General features: G+C 30.4%; 1 protein-coding gene across 4 annotated transcripts; it reads right to left on the bottom strand.

Moving 5' to 3' along the window:
* Window positions 1-1,304: 1,304 nt before the first annotated feature.
* Window positions 1,305-27,920, bottom strand: LOC134701442 (uncharacterized). 4 transcript variants are annotated; one of them, XM_063562597.1, is made up of 7 exons: window positions 27,775-27,920; window positions 15,630-15,783; window positions 13,807-14,430; window positions 6,747-6,794; window positions 6,053-6,156; window positions 5,141-5,234; window positions 1,305-4,027 (listed from the first exon to the last, which is right to left on the bottom strand). In XM_063562597.1, the coding sequence occupies exons 2-7, from the start codon at window positions 15,753-15,755 to the stop codon at window positions 3,974-3,976; spliced, it is 1,050 nt and encodes a 349-aa protein (XP_063418667.1). In that variant the 5' UTR covers window positions 15,756-15,783; window positions 27,775-27,920; the 3' UTR covers window positions 1,305-3,973. The 4 variants fall into 4 exon arrangements, with proteins under 4 accessions (XP_063418667.1, XP_063418666.1, XP_063418669.1 ...); XM_063562596.1 differs by lacking the exon at window positions 27,775-27,920 and adding an exon at window positions 23,424-23,650; XM_063562599.1 differs by lacking the exon at window positions 27,775-27,920 and adding an exon at window positions 22,329-22,449.

Below are 27,920 nucleotides of genomic sequence, written 5' to 3'. Positions count from 1 at the left end.
AAACTTTAACCACAGAGTGAATATTTGTGGCCGCCGCCGCTGCCGCCGACGGAATGTAGGATCGCTTGGTCTTGCTTTTTCGACTAAAGTCGAAGGCTCGACAAAAATCACATAAAAAATAGTAGTGCACACTTGGCAACAGTATATCTAAGGTCAATATATATGCTCCTGTGCACACTGATTAAGCGCATAGCGCGTAGTGGGTGTGCACCACATTTTTTATGTTATTTCCAATAGACCGAAAAAATATTACTGCCATTTCTTATAATTTAATTCTAAATTCCATTTTTAACTGGAGTAAATCATGAAAAAACGTTGATGATATCAGTCACATAACAAAATTATGTCTATGAGCTGATATACAAAACACTCTCAGTCAATCAGAAGATGCCGAGTTACATCTAAAATTAATTAATTGAGAAATGGATAGATTCACAATAAGGAAGTCATAACATTGATAAATGAACCCTGGAAATGATTTCAAAAGTTCAGATAATTCCTGTAGGAGACATACATTTACACCATTGCTTACGATTATTCTAACCCCTGAATATAACCAGCTGATAACTGACTACACCTGAAGTTGATCCAGAGTTTAAGTCAGAAGAACATTGTTGAACATTGTTGAACAATTTTTACATTGTAATCCTTGCAATGATTTTATATATATACATGGTGTGTAAATACTAAGATGAAGCTGCCATTTTACTTCTTATAGGTGAAAAATCATGTGATATAAACTATATTTTAAAGCAGTCACAGTGAACCTCAAAAATGCAGTCAAGGAAAAGACAAAGATGAGATTGAAGGTCAAACCAAGGACTTGTATAGTGAGATATACAAATCATTGGTCAAACCATATATCATCTACATACAATATATGGCGCATGCCTATTTTTGCATATGGTCTTGATAAGCATCACCATAGAAATATGATAATATTAAACAGAGATTGACAACCCATCCATATAATCTCTAAGAAGCCATTCTGTGATAACTATATTAAGAACTTCAACAGGAAACAAGAATGTGTCCCAAGTACACAGATTCCCCATCCGCACTATCATTTTCTATATTCAGTGGATCGTGAAAATAGGATAAAATCTCTAATTGGTATCAAAATTAGAAAGATCACATCATAAAGAACATGTTTACTAAGTTTCAAATTGATTGGACTTCAACTTTATCAAAAACTACCTCAACCAAAAACTTTAACCTGAAGCGGGACAGAAGGACGAACAAACAGACGCATGCATAGACCAGAAAACATAATGCCCATAAATAGGACAAAAAAACAAAAACAATGAATCGGAAAGAACTTTATTTGAACATTTACAGTTAACTTTTTAGATGTACAACATGAGTTTTGGTATAGTTAATTTTTAGATGTACAACATGAGTTTTGGTATAGTTAATTTTTAGATGTACAACATTGGTTTTTAGTTTATATAATTAAAACATTACAATATAATAACATTGTAAAGAGCTTGTACAATGCATAAAATATAATATACATTGATAATGCATATCATAAGGAAGTTGGCCTTGGGTAGGGGACATATAAACTCTTAAAATCACCAGTGCGTTTGTACTAGACATGTTCATCAATATATTTTAAGCTTTTATCTAATATAGATTATTATAATTCTATTTCACATGAATGCCTGAAACACATAAGGATAATGGCTGTTACAAACGCACTACTGATTTTACAGTGTGCTCTCAAATACCCTGCAAACTCCAAAACAGTAATTAGGTCTGCACACTAGCAAATATTTAAGTTTAGTGTAGCAGCAAGGCAACTGTTTTAGAGTTTGCAAGCCAAGGTCTAACGCCTGAAGACCACATAATTATTTAAGATTCTCAACATCTTCCCCAACATAAAGATTTTCTTCAAATTCATTTTAAGAAATTTCTCTGTCCCTCATTAAATTATACTAATGTAAATTTTCATAGAGACATATATACACATGTACATACACATGTATATACACTACACATGTGTTCATATGTGATAACGACTGGGGAAAGAAATGTCTAAAGATGATGAGAAATCCAAATTTAAATTGTATATGGCCTCCACAATCTAGCATCATAATTTCTTTTATACTGAATCTTTCATACAAAAATAAGACAAACATTTACATGGCAAAATGAACATTTTGAAAACTTGATCGAAGTAGCTAATTATTTTGTTGGAGTTGTTCTGGTACATCAAGTAACACTGGAACATTTTTTTTTTCAAAATAGATGCATAAAAAGATATTTTATTCAATCAAATTGACATTGCTTTCTTTCTTTTTTTTCTTCTTTATCTTTTCTGGTTTAAAAAAGCTGCTAAATTCGAAATAATCTTGCAAGTAAATACTTATGATTGAAAACAGAAAACAAAAGTACGACTATTGCACAATCATTACAAAGCAAAAATTCTAAATTCATCTATATATACTAATAAATAAAATAAACCTGGTCCCAGTAGATTTTTGGTCTGTCTACATTGAGCTTATGGACTTGGTAGTCCAAAACATCTGGTCCCAGTAGAACTAAGATCAGTCTACATTGAGCTTATATTTGTACAGACTTGATTGTCCAATAAGATAGTAATGTACAGGTGAAATGAACATTGAGATTGTGTCATGAAAGAACATTGACAGAGTGAAAAAAACATTTTTCAATGACATCCGAATTATAAATAGTTCCTTCATTATAACAAATCATGGTGCATGTTTTCATTTATTTTATTGTTTTAAAGGTAATTGCATTGATAAGAAATCAATCAAGATTGACACCATTAATTACCTACACTTGAAACATGTGGGATCTGAATATTGGAATTAGTGATATATTGATCTAAAGCAAGTTATAAATTTTCAATGGTATTTTTAAATTCAGTGTAAAAAGTCTGATTAACATGGAAAATCTTTATGACAATGCATTCAAATTTCAGAGCAGATGGAAAATATGACAAAAAAATGAATTTGGTTCTTTGTTGGTTAATTCATGAAATTTCTCCCCAACATAAAACTTTGAGCAAGGAGAGACTTGTTACTGATTTCTTTTTTTTTTAATATAATTTGTTTACCCAGAATTTTAAGTATTGCACATAGATAAACTGTTTTTGCAGTAATTGCATATGTACAACAGGCCTGCATATTTTCTCAGCTGCATAGTTTATTTACAAAGATAAGACAAAAGTTTACATTTTTACAAATTTCATGTTTAGCTTAATCTAATTTCATTACAAAACTACATTTTCTGTTGATGCCTTTAATACAACTACCAGGTAACCACAAAATATTGTGCAAAATATTTTTTTGCAGATGCATGCTCTCAATTAGAAAAGCAACGCCACATTTTGTCCTGACTTTTATACAAGGAACATTTGTAGTTGTGGTCCCCATTTCAACTTTAGATAAAGAGTTTCAGTCTCTGTTCTTTAATTTTTTTTTAATAATCTGAAAGTGGATTATGAAAAAATGAAATTATTTGAGTTACATTAGTTTCAAATGGAAAAAGAAGAAAATTCAGTATGAACTTGAATTAAAAAAAAATTAACTTGGCTTTTAATCCATGATGATGAGGTCATCTGAATTTCACTACAGTAAATGATTGCAAAGAATTCAAAGTTTGACTATGAAATAATATAAAACTAAAAATAAAGGTCACATAACAGAAGGCACAGTTTATCCTTGTTCTTCAGCTTTTTATAAAATCTGTTTACCCAGAATGCACTAGCACATGTTTTATTAATTTCTCTTTGTCTTTAGAGAAATCCTTTCCTATACAACACTAAGGACATTGGATAAAAAAGTATCAATAACTGTCCACAGATTGTTGAATGAACTGATGTCCTGAGCGTACTAGTTGATCCATCATCACCTTTAATTACAAGCAATAAACTGATAGTTTCTGGTTCCTTGTTCATTACAATAAAGATATCATAACAACATAAACTGGATGTATTTAGGGATGTCTAGCTGACAACAACAACATTGTTCTCGATACCTTCTGCATCATTTTTGGTTGGCTGAAATGGAAAATAAAATCAATTTAATTTGCATCTTTGAGAAATAACAAGGGAATGATTATTTTAAATTACTTAAAACCCACAATTACTTTCACTAATATCAGGCACAGATCAAGCCATTTTGAAGAGTTATTCTATGTATGAATTACGCCATTGTTAGTTAAATATCTAATTTTTAAAAATACATAAATGTTATTTATTCTTGGCTTAATTCTCACTCTGGTTTTGTTTGTGACAAAGCCTTATTGTTGTCAGTGGCGGATTGAGGCGGTGACAGACCTTAGAGCTATAATTATGATACAAGCAATTTTTTTTTACATGTTTCACTCCAAATATTGCCCCCCCCCTCCCTTTTAAAAAGTCATGGATTTGCCTCTGGTTGCTGGCTCATTGACATATAATCCACATCTTATTTTGTTCATATTTAATCAAGACTCTGGTATGATGTCTATTCTTATTTGTTAAGCTCTTGCATATTATGAAAACATTTGACACTTAGATAAATCCTTGTTTTCAAAATTCCAATAGGGAACATACTTTATACAATTGTTTAAATAAACCAATTTTATAAGACGTTTCGGCCATTGGCCTTCTTCAGTTTTTTATTTTTCCTCTCAACTACATACTTAGATAAATTGCAGACAGTTTGACAATGACTAGTTCTTAAAGTTCTAAAATTTAAAATTATTTTAGTGGCTAATGTACATGTATTTCTTGATTTTCTTATGCTGAGTTCACATGTAATTCGAATTCAAATCGCATTAACTAATTCCAATTAGTTCAATTCGCATTCAAAATGTTTTATGTCCTAATGTCAATTCTTATTAGAATTACAAATCGCGTCAAATAAGCTTTACTGTCCAAACGACGTTAACTTTTAATTCGTATTAACAAAAACGTATTTCTAATTCGATTTGGGTAACTTGAATTAGCCAATTGGAATCAATTTGAATTAAAAAAGAAGAGTGTGTGAACACGATTAGCGAATTTAATTCGCATTATAAATTCGCATTAGATTCAAATTCAATTCGAATTAAATGTCCATGCGAACGAGGCATAACTCTATCAACTAGAAAAAGCAATGTCTACACTATAATTAAAATATAAAAGTACCTGATTTTTATTGATGACCCAGTCATCATCCACAATATACTTAAATAAATATTCTCCTTTTGGTAAATCAATTGAAACAGTAAAGACATCATTCCTGAAATAAAATTTAAAATATGTTCACCAATCATTTTTAAAATAGATCTACAAAACTAATTTATTAAGAAAATATCCATTGTGCAGAACTTCAACTATTTGTTACTGGACAAAAAACATTTAATTTGAAACTTCAAAACAAAATCAAATTTCTTAATGTCGCTTCTTTTTCATTTCTGAGAAAATTGGAATGACGGAATGGGAGATAACTCTGTACTTTAACATATAAAATTATCATTTATTTATTGATAAGAGTATGTATGATAAGAGTATTGCTTTTCTTGAACTGATTTTCATTTCAATTTTTTTATTCAACTGTTGAGAACAACTGTTTGTTAAAACAATAAATTTAAGTTAAATCTTTTTCATTTCAGCTTTCAATTGAGAAAATTAGAATTCAGTAATGGGAGATAACTCTGTAATTTTACTAATAAAATCATTATTTATTTATTGAATATTTTCTTGTACTTAAATTTTGAATTTGATTTCACTTTTTTGTGCAACTTTTTAAAAGATTAAAATGGGAAGGGATGAGATCTAAAATAATCCTGATTTGCATACAAGTCTTCAGACTTAAATTTTGAATTGTATACCATTTATTTATATAAATTAGACCATTAGTTGTCTTGTTTGAATGGTTTTAAGTTAGTAATGTTTGGGGCCCTTTACAGCTTGCTGTTTGGTGTGAGCCTATGCTCCTTGTTGAAGGCCGTACCTTGACCTATAATGGTTTACTTTTATAAATTGTGATTGGATGGAGAGATGTCTCATTAGCACTCATACCACATCTTTTATATCTATTAACTATTATTAACTTACTCTTTCTCTAATGATATTTGTTCTTTCCATTCATTAAATGTTCCTGCTACTTTAACAGTCTCTCCAGCATCCTCCCATTTAAATTCTGTTGATATTTTAGTTTCCTAAAAAAATTATAAAAATATAAAAATTTAAAAAGATTGGCCACTTAATTGATTGTTGGTTGCATAATGTCAGGTGGCAAATATTTCATGCATGTTCAGCACGATTTAACTTTTTATTTTTGTGAATTTATTTTGTATAGTTCATATATTAGAATAGAACCAATAGTATGAATTGGATTGTTTCCCTTTCTTATTTGCCTCAATAATATTTTACAAACGGTTTCAGTGAGCAATGGTATATTTGCCCTTATTTGAAATAAAACCCAACATCTTTATTGCTTTTTATTGTACAAAATATTTTTAATAATTTCATGACAATCATAAGCTCTCCTCTGACCTTGGCTTCGTCCTTGGTGAGTTTGTACATACCGGTAATAAGTGACTAAGAGGTCTTAAGACTGATCTATTTAAAAATATGATTATTACAGTTAGGGGTTTTTTGCTTGTGAGAGAGCTGTCTACTTATTCTATTATCATGATTAATGATCTATTTCTTATACTGTATTTTTTTGTGTTGTTGTTGTCTTTTGTGGATAGTTGTCTCATTGGCAATCATACCACATCTTCTTTTTTTATATTATTGTGTATACCTGCTGTGTTTCTTCTTTTTCTGGCTCTTTTGTTTCAGTTTCCTCTGTCTGAAAATAACAAAATCAATTATTGAATAAACTTTATACATTGAAACCTAATTCTATCTAAATCAAACCCTGGAAAATATGAAATTTAATGTAAACTTAAAAACTCTTTAATCAAGACATTCAGTGATTATTTTATAGCTTTTAGGATCTGATTTCAAGAGCAAATGCAATGTGATTTCTGTTTATAATTAATTTTCCAAAGGGGCATAACATTTTGATAAATAATTGACGACCACTGACTTTCAAAAATAAAAAGTATCAAAGACATTGCTGATATAAACCTATAATTTAAGATTCATAATTCTGGCAAGAATTTATCACATGAGAGCGAACAACACAATTTTCCATATAGTCAATACATCCAAGGGAGATAACTTTTTTATCAGCACTGATTTTTAAATTTGTCTGAGAAATTGATGATATAAACTGTAATATAAAATTCATAAAAAACAAGAATCGTACAAATGAATGTGCTAACAATGCAATTTTCCATTTAATCAACTTTTCCAAGTAACATAACTGTCTGCCTAAGACAGGGCCCGCTCCAGTCATGATTCAGTGATTCCTTATATAAACAACCAAATTTTCCCACTAAAGAGGGCTCCCTGAAAACCCCTCTTATTCCGCCTCTGCTCCCAACTGATTTTCACCTAATCAAAGTGATTGCTGATGTAAACCTATATTACTAGTTTTATAAATCTGGCAATTAAGAAGAGTACTGTGCTTGTGAGGTCACTCACAAGACAGGACAGACATACAGTATTTCTACAATGTAACCATTCCCATGGAACAATAGTTCTGACAAATGAAAACAAAATTTCCAATCAGATTTGTTAACACAGGTTTCACTGTATGATAAGTAAATCAAGACATTTATAACTGTACACCAGGCGATTATTAATGTCTAGACCCTGATTGTTTCAGTATTAATACTTCCATAACAAAGACTACCGATAATTCCCTATGATATGGAGAGTTGTCTCATTGGCAATCATACCACATCTTCTTTTTTATATTTATACAGGTTTCACTGTATTATAAGTAAATCAAGACATTTACAAAGGTTTCACTGTATTATAAGTATATCAAGACATTTACATAGGTTTCACTGTATTATAAGTAAATCAAGACATTTATAACTGTACACCAGGTGGCTATTAATGTCTAGACCCTGATTGTTTCAGTATTGTTACTTCCATTTCAAAGACTACTAATAATTCCCAGTGAACTTTCTGTATTGATTAGCTATCAGATTTCTTTACACTTTACCATACAGCCCATATTAAATTTTCCATTTGCAATATGGTTTAATGAGCTAGCTTTCATAATTTACAAATTTATACAACAGATGTTTAGAAGTCTATTATATAAATAGTAGTGTTATAGCTTGGATTTAAATCAGAGGGGCTCAGTTTTAAGATGAAGGGTGTGTTAGCATGTTTTCTTTTGACTTAGAAAAGGACTACTTGAATGTTTATAATGTAGATACAAATTTTAAAAAATCCCTTAAAATATTTTTGCTGAATTCATTATAGTGTTTTTTGTAAGGTAAAATTGTAAAAGAAAAATTCTTAAAATGATAAGTTAGTTTAAAAAAAAATTCCTTCAATTGCATAGGACTGGACTCATAGGTATTAGGGTAGATAAATGGGTGCACATAAATGGCAGATGGGATCACAGAATGGCATAGGCTGGGAAATCTTATTTTGGGGCTAGCTAAGACACTGCCTGTAGAATTGTTTATTTATATACAATGAACTGAATCCATTTCTCTTTTTACTTTACAAGCAAGTGGCTGATTTTAATTGTTGCAACAGCTTTTTAAAAAAGTTACAGTTGTTTAAAAAAATAGAAAATCTGTTTCACTTATATCTTTTGTTTTGATTTTCAAGTTCAAACACATTTAATATAGTTTTAGAAGCAATATAAGGTGATGAAAATACAGTTGGGCATTGTGATTTAGAAGACAATGTGGGCGTTGCCCTAAAAAATAATAAAAAAAATCAAATCCTGGGTCCATACTTGGTGTTGGTAGAAGCATTAAGAATTTTTTTCCATTTCCCATGACAAAAAGTTGATAAATTGAACTCGTGCATTCTAAATTTCCTCAAATCATATTATTAGAATAAGTTTACCAAATGACTCATAATTTTGAATTACAGGAACTCTTGTCCTGTCTAAAAGGTTAAAGATCAAGTAAAGTTATTATCTGTATTTGAATAACATTATCAATTATAGTTGTATAAATCAATAAGAATAAGATATTGTATTAGACCATCTGTGATGCAGCTAAGTTACTCATAAAAGTTCAATGTAAGGCTAAAAATATTCAATGAAAGAACATTTAACACAGAGAGCAAGCACATGTTTGGATTATATGAACAGTGTCAAATTCTCATTTGGACCATCAATATTGTCTCTTAAATTATGATGCTCGAGGCCAAATATTAGAAAATCTAAAGCTTATTAAAAAGATGAAGAGCTATAAACCAAAAAGGACAAAAAAGTATAGACAAAGCAGAGAAAGGGAGCAGAGCTTTGCATGAAGGATAATACATTCTACAATTATAAATAATTTCCAAAATTTTGTAACAGCAAATAAAAAACACAAAATCTGTATTTTCATTTATATATATATCCCACTAAAAAAAACCTGCCAAAATATACAGGAAGCTAAACAAACTTTTGAAGGTGATTTAAGTTAAAACTACCTGTAATTAAGAACATGGTTATTTTTTCCTTATTTCAAACTACGTATTTACAAATAATGTTAAAAACAAAGGGAAGTAATTATGCAAATAGAGGGAAGTAATTTTAAATCTGTTAAGATATATATAGGGATTATCATTCTCTTCTTCCTTCAAATATATTTTTTACATAGAAAAACAGTAAAACCAATAAAATAGAAATGATATGTTATATATTTTAAATTGGGCTAATTTCAGCAGAATTTTTTGTCATATATTAATGATTGGGTTTATCCCCTTTGCTATTTGAAGTAATTATTTATAGATGGGAACTAGTATACCTAAATCTGAAACTGGTTCTGCAATAGTATGTACTATCTATAAAGTTTGATGTTAGGTGTAAAGGCACAAGGAAAGTTTGGCGATTTCTACGGGTTGGGTTTAATGGTAATATATAAAGTTTGCATTATAGTGTATTAGTATCAAAGGTGCTCACAGTTGTGCCGAATTGAAGTTGGTCACATTGGTATATTTACAGAGGAACAATGTTATATGTCATGTATTTATATGTTGTTTGAATCGAAGAAATCTGTACAATAAAGTAAAATAAAATATTGTATCGCAAGAGAAAATAATATGTTACTGCAAGCAACTACCCTTTAAATGTGTTATTGTCTTATCAGGGCCTTTTATAGCTGACTATATGCAGTATGGGCTTTGCTCATTGTTGAAGGCCGTACAGTGACCTATAATTGTTAAAGTTTGTGTCATTTTGGTCTTTTGTGGATAGTTGTCTCATTGGCAATCATACCACATCTTCTTTTTTATATTGTCTTGTTTATAGCCTATTGAATTTAGAGAATTTAGGGAGAATTTAATTAATTAGAAAAAGAAACCCGAATAAAACACCTGTCAATCAATTATGGGTGAAGAAGTTCAGAAATTGTAATTTTATTATTTCTAATCAAGAACTTTCAAGGGTGATTTACTGCATTCACAGTTGTTTAGATATCTACTAGTTAACAAATTTCAGACCTGTTCAGTTTTATTAACAAATGCAAGCAAGTGTAAACTAAAAAATTACAATTATGTGCTGATAGATGTCAGGGATGGGTCCAAGATTTAAGGAATGGAGCCCATTGTAAAAGCAATGAAAATTATTATTTTAATAAACCCTTTTAATGGAAAAATTACAAAGATCTTAAACATTATTTAGGCCAGGATTTTTTAATTTGTTGATTTACGGATCCGCCGATCCGATTTTGTTGATTCTTAGAATAAAAATAAAATTGACTTTTCATGCTTTTTTATTCCCGCCGACCCAAACAAATACATTATCCCTGAAAAATAATTAAATTCTTCTTTTTTTATGAAATGAAATGCATGAATCAATAACAAAATTGATAACACTCTCTGTTGTGAAAAAATAAAACTTCCAGTTTACGTTTCTAAAAATAGACAAATCAAATATAACTGACCTTGAAATGTCATTTACGCAAATAATTTTGCGGAACGAAATCTGTGTTTAAAACCCTTTACACATTAAGTTCGTTTTCCTTATTTGTCATCAGTCTGTAAGATGCATAATCTCATAGAAATAGACTTGTCCAAATGTGGACAGGTGGAAAGCACCTTGGAAGAAAAAGTTCTGAATATCAACAAGTCATTTAGAATTTTCTTGTTTCATGGATAATGAAAAAAAAATATCGTCCGTTTGGATTAAAAACGGGAATGCATGACACAAGATTAGCCCGATATTCTCGTTTTTTCCGTGGACGAGTCTATTACATTTTTGACATGTGTGTTGAAACTTATTTTCGTACGACGTTTTTTACATTTTTTTCTTTATCAGTTTTCGTATTTGAAGATCATTACTCACCAAGTTTCTGGAATTGATTAAGAGCTACGCGAATTTGTTTTTCTTGTTTGTGAAAAGACGATTTAATTTCGTCTTTGTCTGTGAACACCCCCCTTTTTATGGCAAATCATTAGACAATGTCATGCGATATTTATGACAGCTGAGCAAGAATATTTCATCGAACTAAAATTTGAAATGATGACAAAATAGCAGAAAAAAATATTTTGTTAGAAAGGTGATTTGTATATTTATTTTGCATTTTTTTTCTGTCTTGAAAGATATTTTTTTTTCTTTTTTTTCCCGACCGACCGACCCGACTTTTTCATGGGGAAAATCCGTAAACCAACAAATTAAAAAAACATGGCCTTAGCAATGTTTGATGTTGGAAATGCTTAATTTCACTCATCTCTTATCAGACATCCATTTCTTTAATAATCTAATTCTTCAACCAATAAAAGTTAAACAGATATTTCTTTTACTTCCTATTTGGAATAATTTGGATTTTTATCAATATCTTTCAATATATAATATTACACGTAAACATGTATTTTTGTGTTAAATCTGGGTTTTTGCCAATTAGTTTTTTTTATGAGATTCTGTTTATGTGATATCAAGGACATACATATTTTTATATATGTAATTTCCTCACTGTCTTTAAGAAATGTAATACAAATCACACACAATGAAAGATTTTTCTACCACACAATAAAAAAATTAAGATTCTTCTACCACACAAACAAAAGCAAAAACTAAAAAAAATGTCTGAAGAAATTGTAATATTAAATTCATTAGAGCTGGTATATGACAGTCTTATATATTAGGTCATAGCTGAGTTATTTTGCAAAAATCTTTTAGATACATATTCTATAATCTGGTGATGTTATTTAAACAGAAAATTTGAACATTATTGTTTTACAAAGCTGCAAAATCATGTAATTTTTATCATAGGCGTACATTTTAGTACTTACAAATGGGAGATAACTTGAAATTTTGACATGCATAACCAAAGTGACAGTTGTTTCCATTGAAATAATAAAATTTCTTCAGGTTGCAGTCATCATTTTTCGTTACATTTGAAAGCAAACACTGCTTTTGTAGTCAGTTTCTTGAAGTTTGATTAAAAATGAAACAGATTGATTTTAAAAATATTTACATTTCGCTTTTAATAGAATGGTAAAAAAATATGTTGACCTTTAGATTTCTTTAGTTTTAATTTTACTGTGTGGTTTTTATCTCGGTGAGGTTATAAAAAATATAAACTTCATTCCTATGGTTAGATTATCATCTCCACTTAGAAGTCCCATAACATATAACTTTGCAATCTTATTCCATTATTTTTTTTCTAAATTTAGTTTTATTTTAATACTTTCTCACATGGATAGAAAAAAACGGCAAATAATAAATAAAATGTTACATATAGCAAAATAATCAAAAGAAAGTCCCCAACAATAAACAGATATAGAAAAATAATACGCCAGAGGTCATATGTTTAAGGACTACCAGGTATAACTTGTGGAAAAAGGTCTATTTAGTTTAATTGATTTACTTCCACTTCTGATTTCGGTCACGAGTAACTTCCTGTTGTCATATGTGATCAGATAACCTTTAGTCCAGAGTCGGAAAACACTTTAAATATAACAGGAAATTCTAAATAAATTGCATAGAAATAGAGATTGGCATTCATAAAATGAAAAATTGTGTAGAGATTATTTTTAATTTTATTTATTTTTGGACTTTTTTTTAAGGCAGAACTTTGTGGACAACTGATTGTTTAATAAATGTCTGTTAACACAGGGGCGGATCCAGCCATTTTGAAAGGGGGTGTGTGTGGTCACAACCCAGGACAAAAGGGGGGGGGGGGTTCCAACTAAATGTTCCCATTCAAATGCATTGATCGTCCAAAAAAAGGGGTGTCCAACCCAAAGGAATCCTCCCCTGGATTTGCCACTGGTTAACAGCATTTTAACTTTAATAAGATTAGACATGAATCTCAAAACATTGACATGTAAAATTTAATATTAAAATAATAAGATGAAGTAGTACATTTTATTACCAATGAGACAGGTACCAGTTACTACCAGAGACCAGATGAGGAGTGTTAGGCACTCATCAATTATCCAAACCAAGACCATGTTTATGTAAATTATAATGGGTGACCCAAATTAAATGTTTCCATACTTATGAATTACATGATGAGATCCTCCTGTACCATCTCATGATATAAGTTTGACTATTAATTGTCAAGCTTTTGTCAAGTTGAAGTCTCGTCAAATCTTATATAAAAAAATACAGATGTAATGTAGATAGATCCAATGTGTACTTTATATACTTTTTATAGCTTGCTGTTTGGTGTGAGTCAATGCTCCATGTTAAATGCCTTCTTTTTACTCATTGTGACACTGACTTGGATGGAGAGTTGTCTCATTGGAACTCATACCACATTTACATTGTAATTATAAATCCTCACCTTTTCTTCTGCTTGTACAACTGGTGTTACTTCTTCTGTTTTCTGTGGTTCCTCTGGTTTTGTTTCTTCTTGTGTAGATTCCTCAGCCTGTTTTGGTTCTTCTGGTGCACTTTCTACAGGTGTTGTTTCTGCTGCCTGTTGTACTTCTTCCACAGGTGCTTCCTGTTTTGTTTCTTCTTGTGGTGCCACTTCCTCTTGTTTTGTTTCCTGTGGCTGTTGTGTTTCTTCAGTTTTTGTGGACTCTGACTGCGGTGTTTCTTCAGTTTTTTCTGGTTCTGGTTGTTTTTCCTCTGCTTTAGGTGTTTCTGCAGATTTTTCCTCTACTTTAGGTGTTTCTGTTTTTTCCTCTACTTTGGGTGTTTCTGATTTTTCCTCTGCTTTGGGCGTTTCTGATTTTTCTTCTGTTTTGGATGATTCTGATTTTTCTTCTGGTTTAACAGGTGATTCTGCTGCTTGCACAATCTCCTTTGGTGATTCTGGTTTAGAATCCTCAGTTTCTGGTTTTGAATCAGATTTTACCTCAGTTTTTGTTTCACTTTGCTTAGTGTCACTTTTTTCTTCATTTTGTTTATCCTTTTGATCACTAGTTTCCTCTTTATTTTCATTGCCTTCTGCTACTTTTCCCTGATAAAATAAAACAAAATAATTAAATTACTGTTCACAGCTTTTGTAATTTTCCATTTTCATCATCAATCATATTATAACCATGCAATCAAAGATCATAAATTATTCAAAATTTGTCACATTCAGATTTATCAATAATATAACTATATATAAAGGAGTCTATATTTGACAAATTGTCCCTACTTTCCACCATTTAATTTTCTATATTCTGAGCCTCTCTGATTTTGTGTCTCTTTGTAAATTTTAGTTTGTTTCCCCTCTGTTTATTTTCTTTCTTTCTTGTCTCTCTGGGTAAACTTTCCCCATTTTTTGTGCCCCTCCTCTGTCAAACTTCTGCCATAAAATTTTAGGTATTGTGTCCTCTCTATTTTATTTTGGTCTGTTCAACCTCCGATGAGACATACATTAGGTCTCCCCTGTTTTATTTTCTGACTTTTGATTATACATATCTCGGGTTGGTCTCCCCTGTTTATTTTCTGCCTTCAAAATCCCTCTTATATACATATTTTAGGTTGTCTCCATTGTCTTATTTCCTTAGACTTTACCTTTTTGATTATACAGGTTTTTCTCCCCTGTTTTATTTTACTGACTACAACCTTTGTGATTATACATATTCGAGGTTTGTCTCCCCCTTTTTTTTTTTGTTGTTGGCTGAAACCTTAAGATAATATATATCTCAGATATCTAAGATCTGTCTCCATTGTTTTATTTTTCAGTCTGCCTCACCCTCTAAATCTGAAAATACATACTAGTATCTCAGATTTGTCTCCCGTTTTATTTTTTGGTCTGCCCAACCTTTTTTATCATACATATCTAAGGTTTGTAACTGCTGATGTATTTTCTGTCTGCCTTACCCCTTATAGATTATATATCTCAGGTTTGTCTCCCTTGTTTTATTTGCTGTCAGCCTAAGTTCTGATAAATATTATATCTGGTTTTGTCTTCCTAAAAGCTTTATTTCTGTCTGTGCAACAAATCTGATAAATCACCCTCTTATGGAGCTGCATAATATGATACATGTATAAAGTATCAGACCAAATTTGTCTTGCAGGGGCACATCTTTTTTCAGAATCCTGGATCAGAAACCTGAATATAACTATGTTTTGTCTCTGTTTTATTTTTCTGTCTGCCCAATCTCTGATTTATATAATTAGTTTGACACATATTTTGTGCCCATCTTCTCTTTATCTTAAACTTACCTCAGTTTTTGTCTCCCCTCCTTCCTCTGTTTTATTTTCAGCCTGTCCAGCCTCTCCATTTACTTTAGTAGAATCCCCCTCCTCGGTTCCATCCTTCTTCTTAAGTTTTCCACTTTTATTTCCCATGATAATTTATGTTTCAAGATTCACTAATCTAAAGGTATAATAAGATATATACATGAACTTGCATAAATCATCAAAATTTATCTGATAAAATATTAAAACTTTGTCATTTGGATAATAACAGTTATCTGTATCACACAGAAAAGAAAAATGTTCTGTGACCTTGACCTTCAATGTACATGTATTAGATACACACTATGTGAGATGGAGTAACCAATAGACTTTGCCAAGGACTTTTTTTTTATCAGACAGTCATGTTACGTAGACAAAAAAGGAACGTCATTAGACACAAGTTCAATCCCTATAACTATTTTAAAATTGCAATATAAAAAATTAAACCAAATTAAAAATATTTTATAGATTTTTATTTCTCCCTTGTTTAATCAAATTCTACATTTTGATAAATAATTTGTATATGAAAAATCTGGTTGGCTATAGATTTTGTCATATCCAGGCCTTTTATAGCTTACTGTAATTATAGGGTATGGGTTTTTGCTGCATTTATTAACTGAACAGTGATGTATAGTTGATTTCGTTAACATCTTTTGGACTCTGGTCAAAAGTGGTCTAATTTGCAATTATATCACATCTCTTATTTTTAAATTATGAACTAAACAATCTATGTGCGTTCCACAAAATCCTTCCACAGATTTAAGAGGAGTTGCAAAGAAAAACCTTTTCCTTATTTTCTTTATAATGTGAAGAAATCACACTTCTATCTTTGAATTGGATGAAAGTTGGGCACTCATTTCCCAAATCTTCTTTATTTGGTACTTTTTTCCAAAATTTCACTTCATTTTCATTGATTCCAGATCCCACTTTAGTTTACCCTCAATCCTGAAGTTTTACTCCCTCTTTTTATATGAGGACCCCAAAAATCAATTTGATCAATAAATAAAACAGTAGTACACAATGCTATATTGTATGCACAGGCTATGTGAGTTTATAGAAATCCCTCCATTATAAGAAAAGATTGTGTGGATGAGGGATGAGGGCTGACATACAAAGATCCCCATCACTATATATATCTTTATTATTGATCAATCATTTCATTTTTAAAAAATTCTAATGATTTGACTTGACATTTTCAGATTTTTTTATCTTTTTTTGGTTAAATGGTAAATAATTTATTTCTTAGCTATCCCTACTGTACCTTTTGAATAATTTGTAATCTCTATTCTAGATTTTTTTTTATATACATCAGATTATTTTATGATTGCAACATGTTGCAGTTTGTGTCCTTCAAGCTATTATTGTTTAGTGTAGTCATACAATTTACTTTTGAATTAAGCAGTTTTCTTATGTATTAGAATACAGGAACTGATGAAGTCTTCTTGTCTAGACAGGGGAAAAATAGTTATAAAATATTCCTAAATATTCAGTGGCACATCCAGAGGGGGGTTCCAGGGGTCGGACCCCCTTTTTTTGGAAGGTTAATGCATTTGAATAGGGATACATAGTTGGACCCCCCCCCCCTTTTTACCCTGGGTTTGGAACATCCCCTTTTTTTTGGACAATCAATGCATTTGAATGGGGATACATTGAGTTGGACCCCCCCCCCCCCTTTTCAAAATGGCTGGATCCACCCCTGATATTCATTACAAGAAACTAAATTTGATACATTTTCTATTAATTATTTTGTAAATGATGGCCAGGCAGTAGACAAGTATAATTTTTAAAGAAAGACAAATTACCCTTTTGCCCAAAAGAAAAAAGAGAAACAAGTCCACAAAACCTACAAGGAGAACTAAAGACCATTGCAAGGATCACATTACCCGCAAAAACATGGCTGTGTAGTTCATTAAAGAGATATAGGAAGATGTGGTGTGAGTGCCAATGAGACAACTCTCCATCCAAATAACAATTCAACAAAAGAGTATCACTATGTCCTCATACTAATTCTTTCCTAAGAGCAATATTGATTTTTGTTTCTTAAAGTATTACTTGTTACATTCACATTAGACTGAGCTTTATATTATATAAATGGTTTATGTTTTAAAAAGTAAGAATGTGACCTCAAATCTTCTTTTATTCACTTAATTTGTGATTGAATGCCAAAATAACTGCTTGATAAGAACCTTTAATCTAATTGAATACTGATAGCATAAATATACTAACTTTTAAGTTTAAGGCATTTAATAATTGATAAAAATCTTTACTTACAAATGTTTGTCTGTAAAGCTCTGAGCTTATCACCTACCTTACACTTTAAAAAGAAATGTTATTCATCTTCAACAGAGTTTCTTAAATTCTATATTTACATGAAATTTAAAATCAAGTGAAAGTTTGTAGTCAGTGTTAAGACTTCCTCTTTAGATTGTTGTATTATAACAGATATAAATCTTGTGCTTCAAGATCTTATTAGTTTATCTCTTTGATTATCTTAAGTACAATCATAAGTACTTGTTTTCTTCCTCAATCCTTAATGTATATTTATACACATAACATGTGACCAGATAACTTCTAGAAAACTCTTTTTGTTTTCTGTAACATCCCCAACCTTAGTTGATAAGATACCCAACACCTTGACTAATATTGTTTTGGTTCGTTTAATTTTCATAAAATTTTGACAAATTGGTTATTTTGACCTTTTAACAAAAATATAAAAATTTCAAAAGATTTGAACCAACCACTTTATCAGAAAAATTTCATTGGTTTTATAGCAGTTTGACCAAGCACTAAATATGATCATTGAGAAGCTTAATGCTTCTTTAACCAAACAACATGATTGAAACGTTTAACTGACTTTTACAGAGTTATCTCCCTGTAGTGTTAGGTACCACCTTAATTTATTTGAAAGTGACACTGAACTTTTGGTAAACTTATGTTGTAGGACTGCTGTCTCAATCATAATAACACAATATCTACCTTGATTTATTATGCACCACCTATTACCCTCAATGAATGTTTCTAGTGGGAGGGCAAGATTATTTTTTTTTAAATTGCAAGGGGGAATCCAACCATTTTTAAAAGTGGGGTTGTAACCCAAGTAAAAAAAAAGGGGGGGGGCATTCCAATGTCCTGATTCAAAAGCATAGATCGTCAAACAAAAACAACACCCTGAATCCCCCACTGAATAGTCTGATACAAAACGAAATGTTTTGGAAGAAAATTAAGCAAAAAATTAGCTTTTCTCTATCTAAAACTAGGTGGAGCAAAAAATTTAATTAAACTTTAGGCACAAAATCCACCTTAATCCACCCAAAGATAATGGTTATGGTCTAAGTTAAGACAGATCATTGCAGGGGGCAGATGTCATTGCGAGTGTTTAGGGAGTGTATTATACATACATAAATCTCTATTACATGTATTCAAATGGTCCTATAAATTTACACCTGCCTATATGTATGTATGTATCAACAATTCACTCAATAGCCCTTACATGAACTTAATATTCCCATAAATGGGTCAGAAACAAATTACACATAATTTTACTTGTCAAAATACAGGTAAAGTGTCAAATATTTCTTCATCACCAGTAATCTATGATGACATGTATGAAATATGACACGGAACCATAACAAGTGCTTCAAATAATTGTCATTTTTCTACAAAATTACATGTTAAAGGCTGATTAATTTTCACATAAAAAGAGATCGCCTCAGAGAGACCTTTAATTAAAAAAAAATAATTAAGGCATATCATATTTTAAAAGGCTATTAAATCTAACAGGGCAATGGGCTTTAAACTCATTGATCCAAAATATACCAGACTAATAAGATCTAATAACTCTTATTTTTTAAACAAAACTCTGTTAGATTCAATTAAAAATATTTTGATATTTATATTGATGAATGAGTTTAAAAGCTCTGGTAACACTGCTAAAACCAGTTGTTTTTAGGATTGTGTTAGGATTGTGCATCAGGTTGCTGCAACCATTTAGCCTAAAGGGGGGAATTGAAGTTACAGTAGATATCTACAGTGACAGATCCAGGGTAAAAAGGGGTGATAGAGGGCATCCCTTCCCATTGATCAACATTTTTTTTATTATATCACTTTTTCCACATCCAAACCATCTACAATATATGACCTCATGATAAAAAGTCCACAAATTAAATCAGAGTGTGGCACATATATATACATTGGATGTTAAAATTAAGTGACCTTGAATCATAGCTTGTGTTTGAAATGTGAAAAAAATAGATGTAGATACTTTATGAGACAGCTACCCAATGTAACAAATAACTGACATATATCTTCAACGACAATTAATGAAAGTTATTCAACAATAAACATGTTTCTATACATTGGCGGATCCAGGGTTTGGAACCCCTTTTTTTGGACGATCAATGCATTTGAATAGGAGCATAAAGTTGGAACCCCCCCTTTTTTACTCTGGGTTGGGACCCCCCTTTTTAAAATGGCTGGATCCGCCCCTGCTATACTATGTATAAAGCCTCCTATAAAGCTTTACATTGCCACAGTTAAAAAGTCAATTAATAATATCAGAATGTGGCAACCATACAAATAGCTAACTCCTCCATATACAATGTTTATATTCCTGAGAACGTCCCCAAATTACATCATGGTAATGCAACCTGATGACACAGTTGAGGGTGTGATAGACCCATAGCATTATGGTGTTGAAACCATATTATCACCTATTCATATAAGGGTGTGACAACTGTCAGATAGAAGATAGAAAATCCAAATTATCTCCCCTTTGCATATTTGGGTGTGGCTGTTCAAGGGAATAGAGTTCACCTCATAGTATTTTTTCTACCTCGATGATCCCTATCTATTTTTACAGATTTCTGTCCTTTTCTGAAAAGTTCCAGATATAGATTAGTTTTCAAAAAATCTCTGCATAAGACATGATTTGAATAAGCAAATTAATGTTTCCCTTTGCTTTGGCAATGGCTTTCTAAACAAACAAAATCCATTAAAGATAGAAAATTAAAAAAAATCATCAAAGACAAGAAAAAATGATATAATTCAGGTAAAAACAGAGATCTGAAGACATTATGTTTTTCAAGATTAAAATACATTGATTAACAGTAAACTCAGGTTGCCTATGACAACTTTTAACATTTCAAATTAAAAAAAAAAACAATGTTATTTACTCAGTTCAAAATCAATCAAACATCTTTAAGGATTCTTGTACATGATGATGATTAAAGATTTGTTTTCAAGATTGCATATCTTAAACTTAAAACTATGTATATTTACCAAATTATATGTTTATATAATCTAAACTTACCTGAACTCTAAACTACACCTAACAAGCAGACCGTCTGCTGTTTAAATCAATCTTTCATTTACACAAAAATCTGATGTTAATTTTCAAATAGCAGGAGTAACACAAATTATCTGAATTCACATCAGTATTAAAAACAAACATTATCATTCAAACACAGAGGAATGTAAATTCATTATGAACTATTACATTTCTTACGAAAAATCTACAAAATATCAATTCTTTTCTGGTTGCTATGGTAACCGATAAAGCAAAGACATATTAAATGAAAGAAAAGTAAGAAAGTTAATTGGTAGTAACTTATAATTTCTGTGTTTTTCTGGACTTATTGCTTTCATTCTATTTAATTTTGTAGTGCTGTGAAGCACAGGGTAAATTGATCAATAGAGTTTAACAATGTCTGTGGCAGTAGTTTAATTATCCGGTTACATGTGCTGTGTTTCACACATCTCAGAAATATTTGTTGCGGTGTCATTTTTCTTTGCTTAGATCAATAAGTAATTCATTAGTTCATATTTTTAGATCAAATTAATTAGGTATTTAGTTACACCAGGAATAATTATTAATTTTGGAAATTTGCTTTGTCATCTGACAATTCTGCAGCAGACAGAAAATTAAAGATGGTTTGGTTTATTTTAACCATTTTCTGCTAAAAAACATGAATTTCCAGGGCCAGATCTAGGATTTTACTTAATGGGCACAAACTTAAAATCAGGCAAAAGTATCGAAATATTCTTCATTAAGCTGAGGACAACCCATACTTTCCAAATTTGAGGGGAGGCACAGGAAACACTCCTGCCACACTCCCCCCTGATTTTAATTTATTTCTGTGCACTTCACAAGATGATCTACAAATTTCTGTACTTTAATGTCTTGCACATGATTTTTATAGTTGACCGACATAATTGAGGGTGTGGATGGTGGTGGCATCATTTCTTTGGTTCAATATTCTCAATTTCTTTTTCTTTGGTCAATTTTTCTCTTTTCATATTTTTTATCCCATTTTTCTCAAAAAAAAGTTTAACCCATTATTTTCTAAACTGTAAATTATCCAGACCCTCACCAGACAATTTCTTGTTCTGAAATCCCATTCTAGATAAAACCATTATTATAAAAATTCAAACTGGTACTTAAATCAATACCTAAATGTCACAGGAATGAAATAACATTAGAAATCTTTAATTACAAAAATAACGATTTAAACAAACACAATTAAGGTGTCTTGTTGAGCTTTATTGGCCTATTATTGCAACCTTAATATTAATTTTTTTTGTCCAAAACAAATAGAAAAAAAATCAATAAAACTTAAAAAAAAAAATCACAAATTTATTTTTAATCCAATTGTAATTTTAAGATACAAATACTATATAATTTCTTACCTGTGTTTGAGAAGAGAATGTTTTAAATGATAGTATTGTTATTATAACATTATAACATTTTACAAATTCCGATGGTCCTCATCCTTAGTATGTGATTTATTTATAGCCTAAAGCTACACGTTGACCAACTAAATGCATTGTGGTACATCTAGTATTGTCATAATGTTCGATGGGATTGTCATAATTAATTAAAATTATTGGACAACAAAAACAGGGCTCTCATAGTTTTATATAATTTTGATAAAAATTACTATTGGGAAATCAATTATATGGGATAAAATTATATCTGATTTTAACCTGGCAAATAAAAATACATTTGACCGTCATTTCAATTTCGTATAGTAACACTTTTTTTTAAATAAGCCATCTCTTAATTATTTTTACAGATGAAACAAAATGTGTCAATGACTTTCATCTAAAGCTATGCAGGGGCGGATCCAGCCATTTAAAAAAAGAGGGAAAAAAGGGGGGGATGGGGGCTGTTTCTAATTGCAAGTACCTATTTAAATGCATTGATTGTCAACCCCACACCCCATTGATCCCCACTGAAGTCACCTAAATTTCCCATTATTCAAATATTTTTACAATTTAAACAAAAATGTCATAGGCTTTCATCTAAAGCTATGTTACATCGCACAGTTATTGAAAATGTGAACCAGATGGCATCTCGTTGTTACTCAATTAAATAGGAAACTTAACATGAAAATAAACTTGATACTGAAAAGATATCAACTTCAGCAACCAATTAGGCCTGCATCCCACTCAATTAACTCTCAACTAAAAACTGATACCACAATTCATCAAGAATCAAATTAAAACTTATCAGGATAGAGAGTGGGGGAGGGGGAGGTGACAAAGGGGTTCTCATATAAAAAAATCTGGCTCTTTTTTTAATTTCCTACTTCCTATTTTTCCACATCCCTACTTTTTTACTTCCTTTATATCACATCCCAAAAAGACTGTCACCTCCTTAATATAGGGATTAAAATATTTAGAAGATAACAATTCTAAGCATAAACCTGCCATCGAAAGAGCTGATTCTTTTTCTTCTTCATGAAATTTTAAAAATACATAAAAATGAAAGATATTAATTACCTCTGATTCTGATATATCACTTTTCCATGGAATTAAATTAAATGTGTTGAAGAAACCTTCCTGCTGGAGTGGACAGGAAATCTATATTTAATATTTCCTGAATATAAGACGTTTGAAGATTGTGTTACATCTTGATTTTAGCATAAGTAGGGTTAAGAGACAACCTACGTGTTAGATTTATTATTCAGGTTTAAATAAGGAGCTTTACATCCCATGTAATACTTAAGACCACTCACCTAAAAATTTATAAAATCTTAGGGGGATGAATATGGCTGGAGGATCATAGGACATTTTACACTCATGAATAGACTAATTAAAGTATTTAGCATGTTTAAATCTTAATAATGAATAAAGCAGTATATTTGATTAAACTTTAAGGATTTTAATTTTCATTTCATATAATTGGATTTTTATGAACGGAACATCTGTAAAAATGAAGCTAGCAAATTGATTTATCAAAATATCAGTGTAAACTTTAAATATAAATGGTTTAAAAATACCATTGAAATTTCCTAATCAAATAACTGATCAATAAATAAAAGCAGCATGGTTTTTATTAGGAGTATGTTAAAAATTACTCTTAACTTAAAGACATCTTTCATTGATTACTACAGTAAGTAAGTAAGTAAGTAAATAGTTTATTAAAGTGTCACATATTGATTGACATAAATATAAGCAACATTATATAAATATATACACATGAAACAATCAATATCCAGCCATAAAAACGACTTATGAGACACTAAAAAGCTTAAAATTCTATAAAAATTTCAAATATATTCCGTAAAAACATACAAGTCACAAAAAAAAAAAAAGTCACCATTAAAATTAAAAATCACTATATTCAATAAATATATATATATAAAAATTGTCGAAATCTGACTTTCCTGGTAAAATTAAAATAATAAAACTCTGAAGCTAGTAAAAATTTCATGAAGAGCAGTTAAACAATTTTCTTCGCCAGAAAAATTTATATAAAAATTTGCAAAGGAAATATTGTATATCAGAACAGTTCATAATTTCAATAAATTTGTTATCTATGTCAAGGCTGAAAAAATTTTGAATTAATTTTGAACATTCATGAAAAAGGTTATACCGAATATCGTCATAAAGTGTACATTCCATCAGAAAATGTTTTTCAGTCTCTACACTGCAACTTTCACAAAACAAACAAAGTCTATTTTCTACGGGTGTAGGCGGCCTGGAGTACATATTATGGGTTTAGATCATGTTAAAATGTTGAATAAACAATTACATAATTATGCAAAGTCCATATTTGGTGAAAAATTTACTTTTTCAATACCTCTATGCCCTAATAGAAAATTTGCACTTTCACTCTGACTTTACACAAACAAGAAAACAACGAGTTTCACATTTTTTAAATGATGTCCTATTATGGAAAAACAACTGAATTCATAAAATTCATAAAAATGAAAATTTGAAGCTCTATATGGAATCAAAATAAATTCTATTTTTGTGAATTTAACAATATAAAAAGTTGTTATGCCAGTTTTGATCATTTACTGTTATCTTTATGATATAAAAAAGAAGATGTGGTATGATTGCCAATGAGACAACTACCCACAAAAGACCAAAATGACACAGACATTAACAATTATAGGGTACCGTACGGTCTTCAACAATGAGCAAAGCCCATACTGCATAGTCAGCTATAAAAGGCCCTGATAAGACAATGTAAAACAATTCAAACAAGAAAACCAACGGGCCCCATCTATGTAAAAAAATTTGAATCTGTTTGCATTAATTAGTATTCACTTAGTTAGTTTTTATCTAGTCGTAGTGATAGTATTTTTGAGAAATGATGTAGATGAAAAACTTTATCTTCAATCACCATACATAAAATATCAATGATTCAAATAAGGAATAAAACGAGTTTGTGTGTAATTCTTACAATAACATCTTAAATTGTCCTCAAGAGGTTTTGACTGTGAGTTACACTTGACACTATTATAAATACAATAATAATCCATACCATAGACAGGAATCTCAATTACCAAAGTTCAAATATAAAATCGGAATTGTTTTATACATATAATTCTTAAGATGAGTTATATTGATATCGATGAACATGCATGTTCTTCCTTATTTTATATATACATGTATATTGATACGGAATCTAAATACTTATGTGTGTGCCTATTGTTTAGGAAAACATACTTCCCTGTATACTTGTATTTGATACATTTATAATTGCATGTAGTTGATCTAGATTTATTTTTAAGATTTTGAAATAAATAATCCAAAGAAAGAGGATGTCATCTTAAAGTTCACACTATATTGAACCTGACAATTATATTTATCCTATTTTGAGAACTCCTAGATCTGCATATGTTGTCCCCCCCTCCTCATATTTTTTAAAATTTCATAAATTGTCCTTAATTTGAGTTTGATATACATGGAAACCATATGTTTATTCTATACTAAGATCCAATAGAACCACATCCCCCCATTTTTTTTTATTAAATTTCATAAATTGTGTGACTATATATATGAAGCCCCCCTTTATTATAACCTGTAGAGGATATAAAACTGTTGCACCACATCAAAATGAGAAGATGTGGTATAATTGCCATTAAGACAACTTTTCACTACAGAGGTCCTATGATGCAGAAGTTGTAGGTCAATGTACTGCCTTCAGCAATGAATAAAACATATACCAATTAGCAATCTACAAAAGCCCACCTACTTGACAAAAGTTAATTCAAATGAAAAAAAACTTATAACCATTTATCAAGTGATTATTGTTGTGTTACAATCAGGAAACTATATTAATCAGGAAGAAAAAGAATCATCAAAATAATTCAATAATTTCACTTCTAAGCACCTCATTACATGTAAAAAGGATAGTCTCACACATTTAGTGTATTATCGTGTGGTTAAAATAAATTAAATGTGTTGCTACTCCCACAGTATTTTACTTTTGTCATTTTAAAATAATTTCAGAGCAATAAATCATTAAAATAAAAGTCAATTGCTGTCAAAGCCAACATACCCAATAATTGTCACAATTTTAAGTCAATAAAATAAATTGCTTCAGTCTGGTTGGCATTCTAGAGATAAAAGCCATGAGTCAACAGATTACTATCTATACCAGTGCTGTACAAATTACCTGCATAAACAACCTCTGATCAATACTGTTGTCCAGTTCACTCAAACATTGTACAAGAATTTTCTATTTATTTTACACAAAAGGACAGACAAGCATAAATTTTTAATGAAATAACAGGACAGTGCCCTTTTTCAGAAATAATTATGAATTTTTATCCCAATTAGTGGCCCTTAAGTGGGCAGCATGATTAATATCCACATAGCAGTACACTATAATTTGTAACCAAAAAAAATCTCCCATTTTTTTTACGTTGAAACATTACAAGTTATTGAGCTACATATCAGTGACAGATCCAAGGGGAGGGTTCCAGGGGTTGGAACCCCTCTTTTTTTGGATGATCAATGCATTTGAATAGGGACATAAAGTTGAAAGCCCCGCTTTGTCCTGTGTTGGGAACCCTCTTTTTGAAATGGCTGGATCTGCCCTTGTACATATACTTATATTATAGGGCGTGAGGGGAAGAAAGCACTTATCATTGTATTTTATCATGAATAACATATATTAAATGATTCTGACATGATCTTCTTTAAATCCATGATTCTTTTAAATTGAAGTACCTTCAAACCTCAAATATTTCTAGAAAATAAATTATCTTCATATGTTGATACCAGGGGAGATTACTCATATAAAATCAAATTAAAACAGGGACCAGCCAATCAACAGTCAAATTGTTGCACATTTTGAACATCATATGCGCATGATTTTTTTTCTACCAGTATAACTGACCAGCCTTTGTGAGTTACTAATAATGCATTTACAATCCCCCCCCCCCCCCTTTTTTCAACTGTGTCCAAATCATGTAAAATCAATAAACTATTCAAACAGAAATTTGTTCTTCTCAGTCTTAATTGATACAGAAGAAAGCAAAGTTCAACAAGTTAACTAAAACATATACAGTGATTAATTTAATGTATAATGACTTAAATATCTGATAAATAAGTTACACCAGAAAAAAATAATTTTAAATATGAAATGAAAATTACTTTTAACAACAGAAATCTGTTCTTCTCCGTCTAAATTGTTAAACAGATTTGTAAAAATAAACTGTAACATATGCAGTGATTATTGTATAATGACTCAAATATCTCATTTAGCTATACAGTAAAAAATTACTTTTAAATAATGAAATATAATTTACCTTTTATATAATATACTCTCTAAACCATAAAAACATGTAAATAATTAGAGATTAAAAAGAAATATAAAGCAGTGTGACTATACCTTTTGCATCCATCTGACTGACTGATTCATTAGATATTGATTATGAGTGAGTCAGTCGCTTGCTCAGGTCTCTTAACAAATCACTATTTATTATTTAAAACCAATTTTTGTACTATTAATCTACAGTTCTGTGACAATATGACAAT

The sequence above is a fragment of the Mytilus trossulus genome, unplaced genomic scaffold (genome assembly GCF_036588685.1).
Source record: "Mytilus trossulus isolate FHL-02 unplaced genomic scaffold, PNRI_Mtr1.1.1.hap1 h1tg000244l__unscaffolded, whole genome shotgun sequence".
Lineage (NCBI taxonomy): Eukaryota > Metazoa > Mollusca > Bivalvia > Mytilida > Mytilidae > Mytilus > Mytilus trossulus.
The sequence above is the reverse complement of the archived record's forward strand: the minus strand, read 5'-3'. Positions and strand labels throughout refer to the sequence as shown.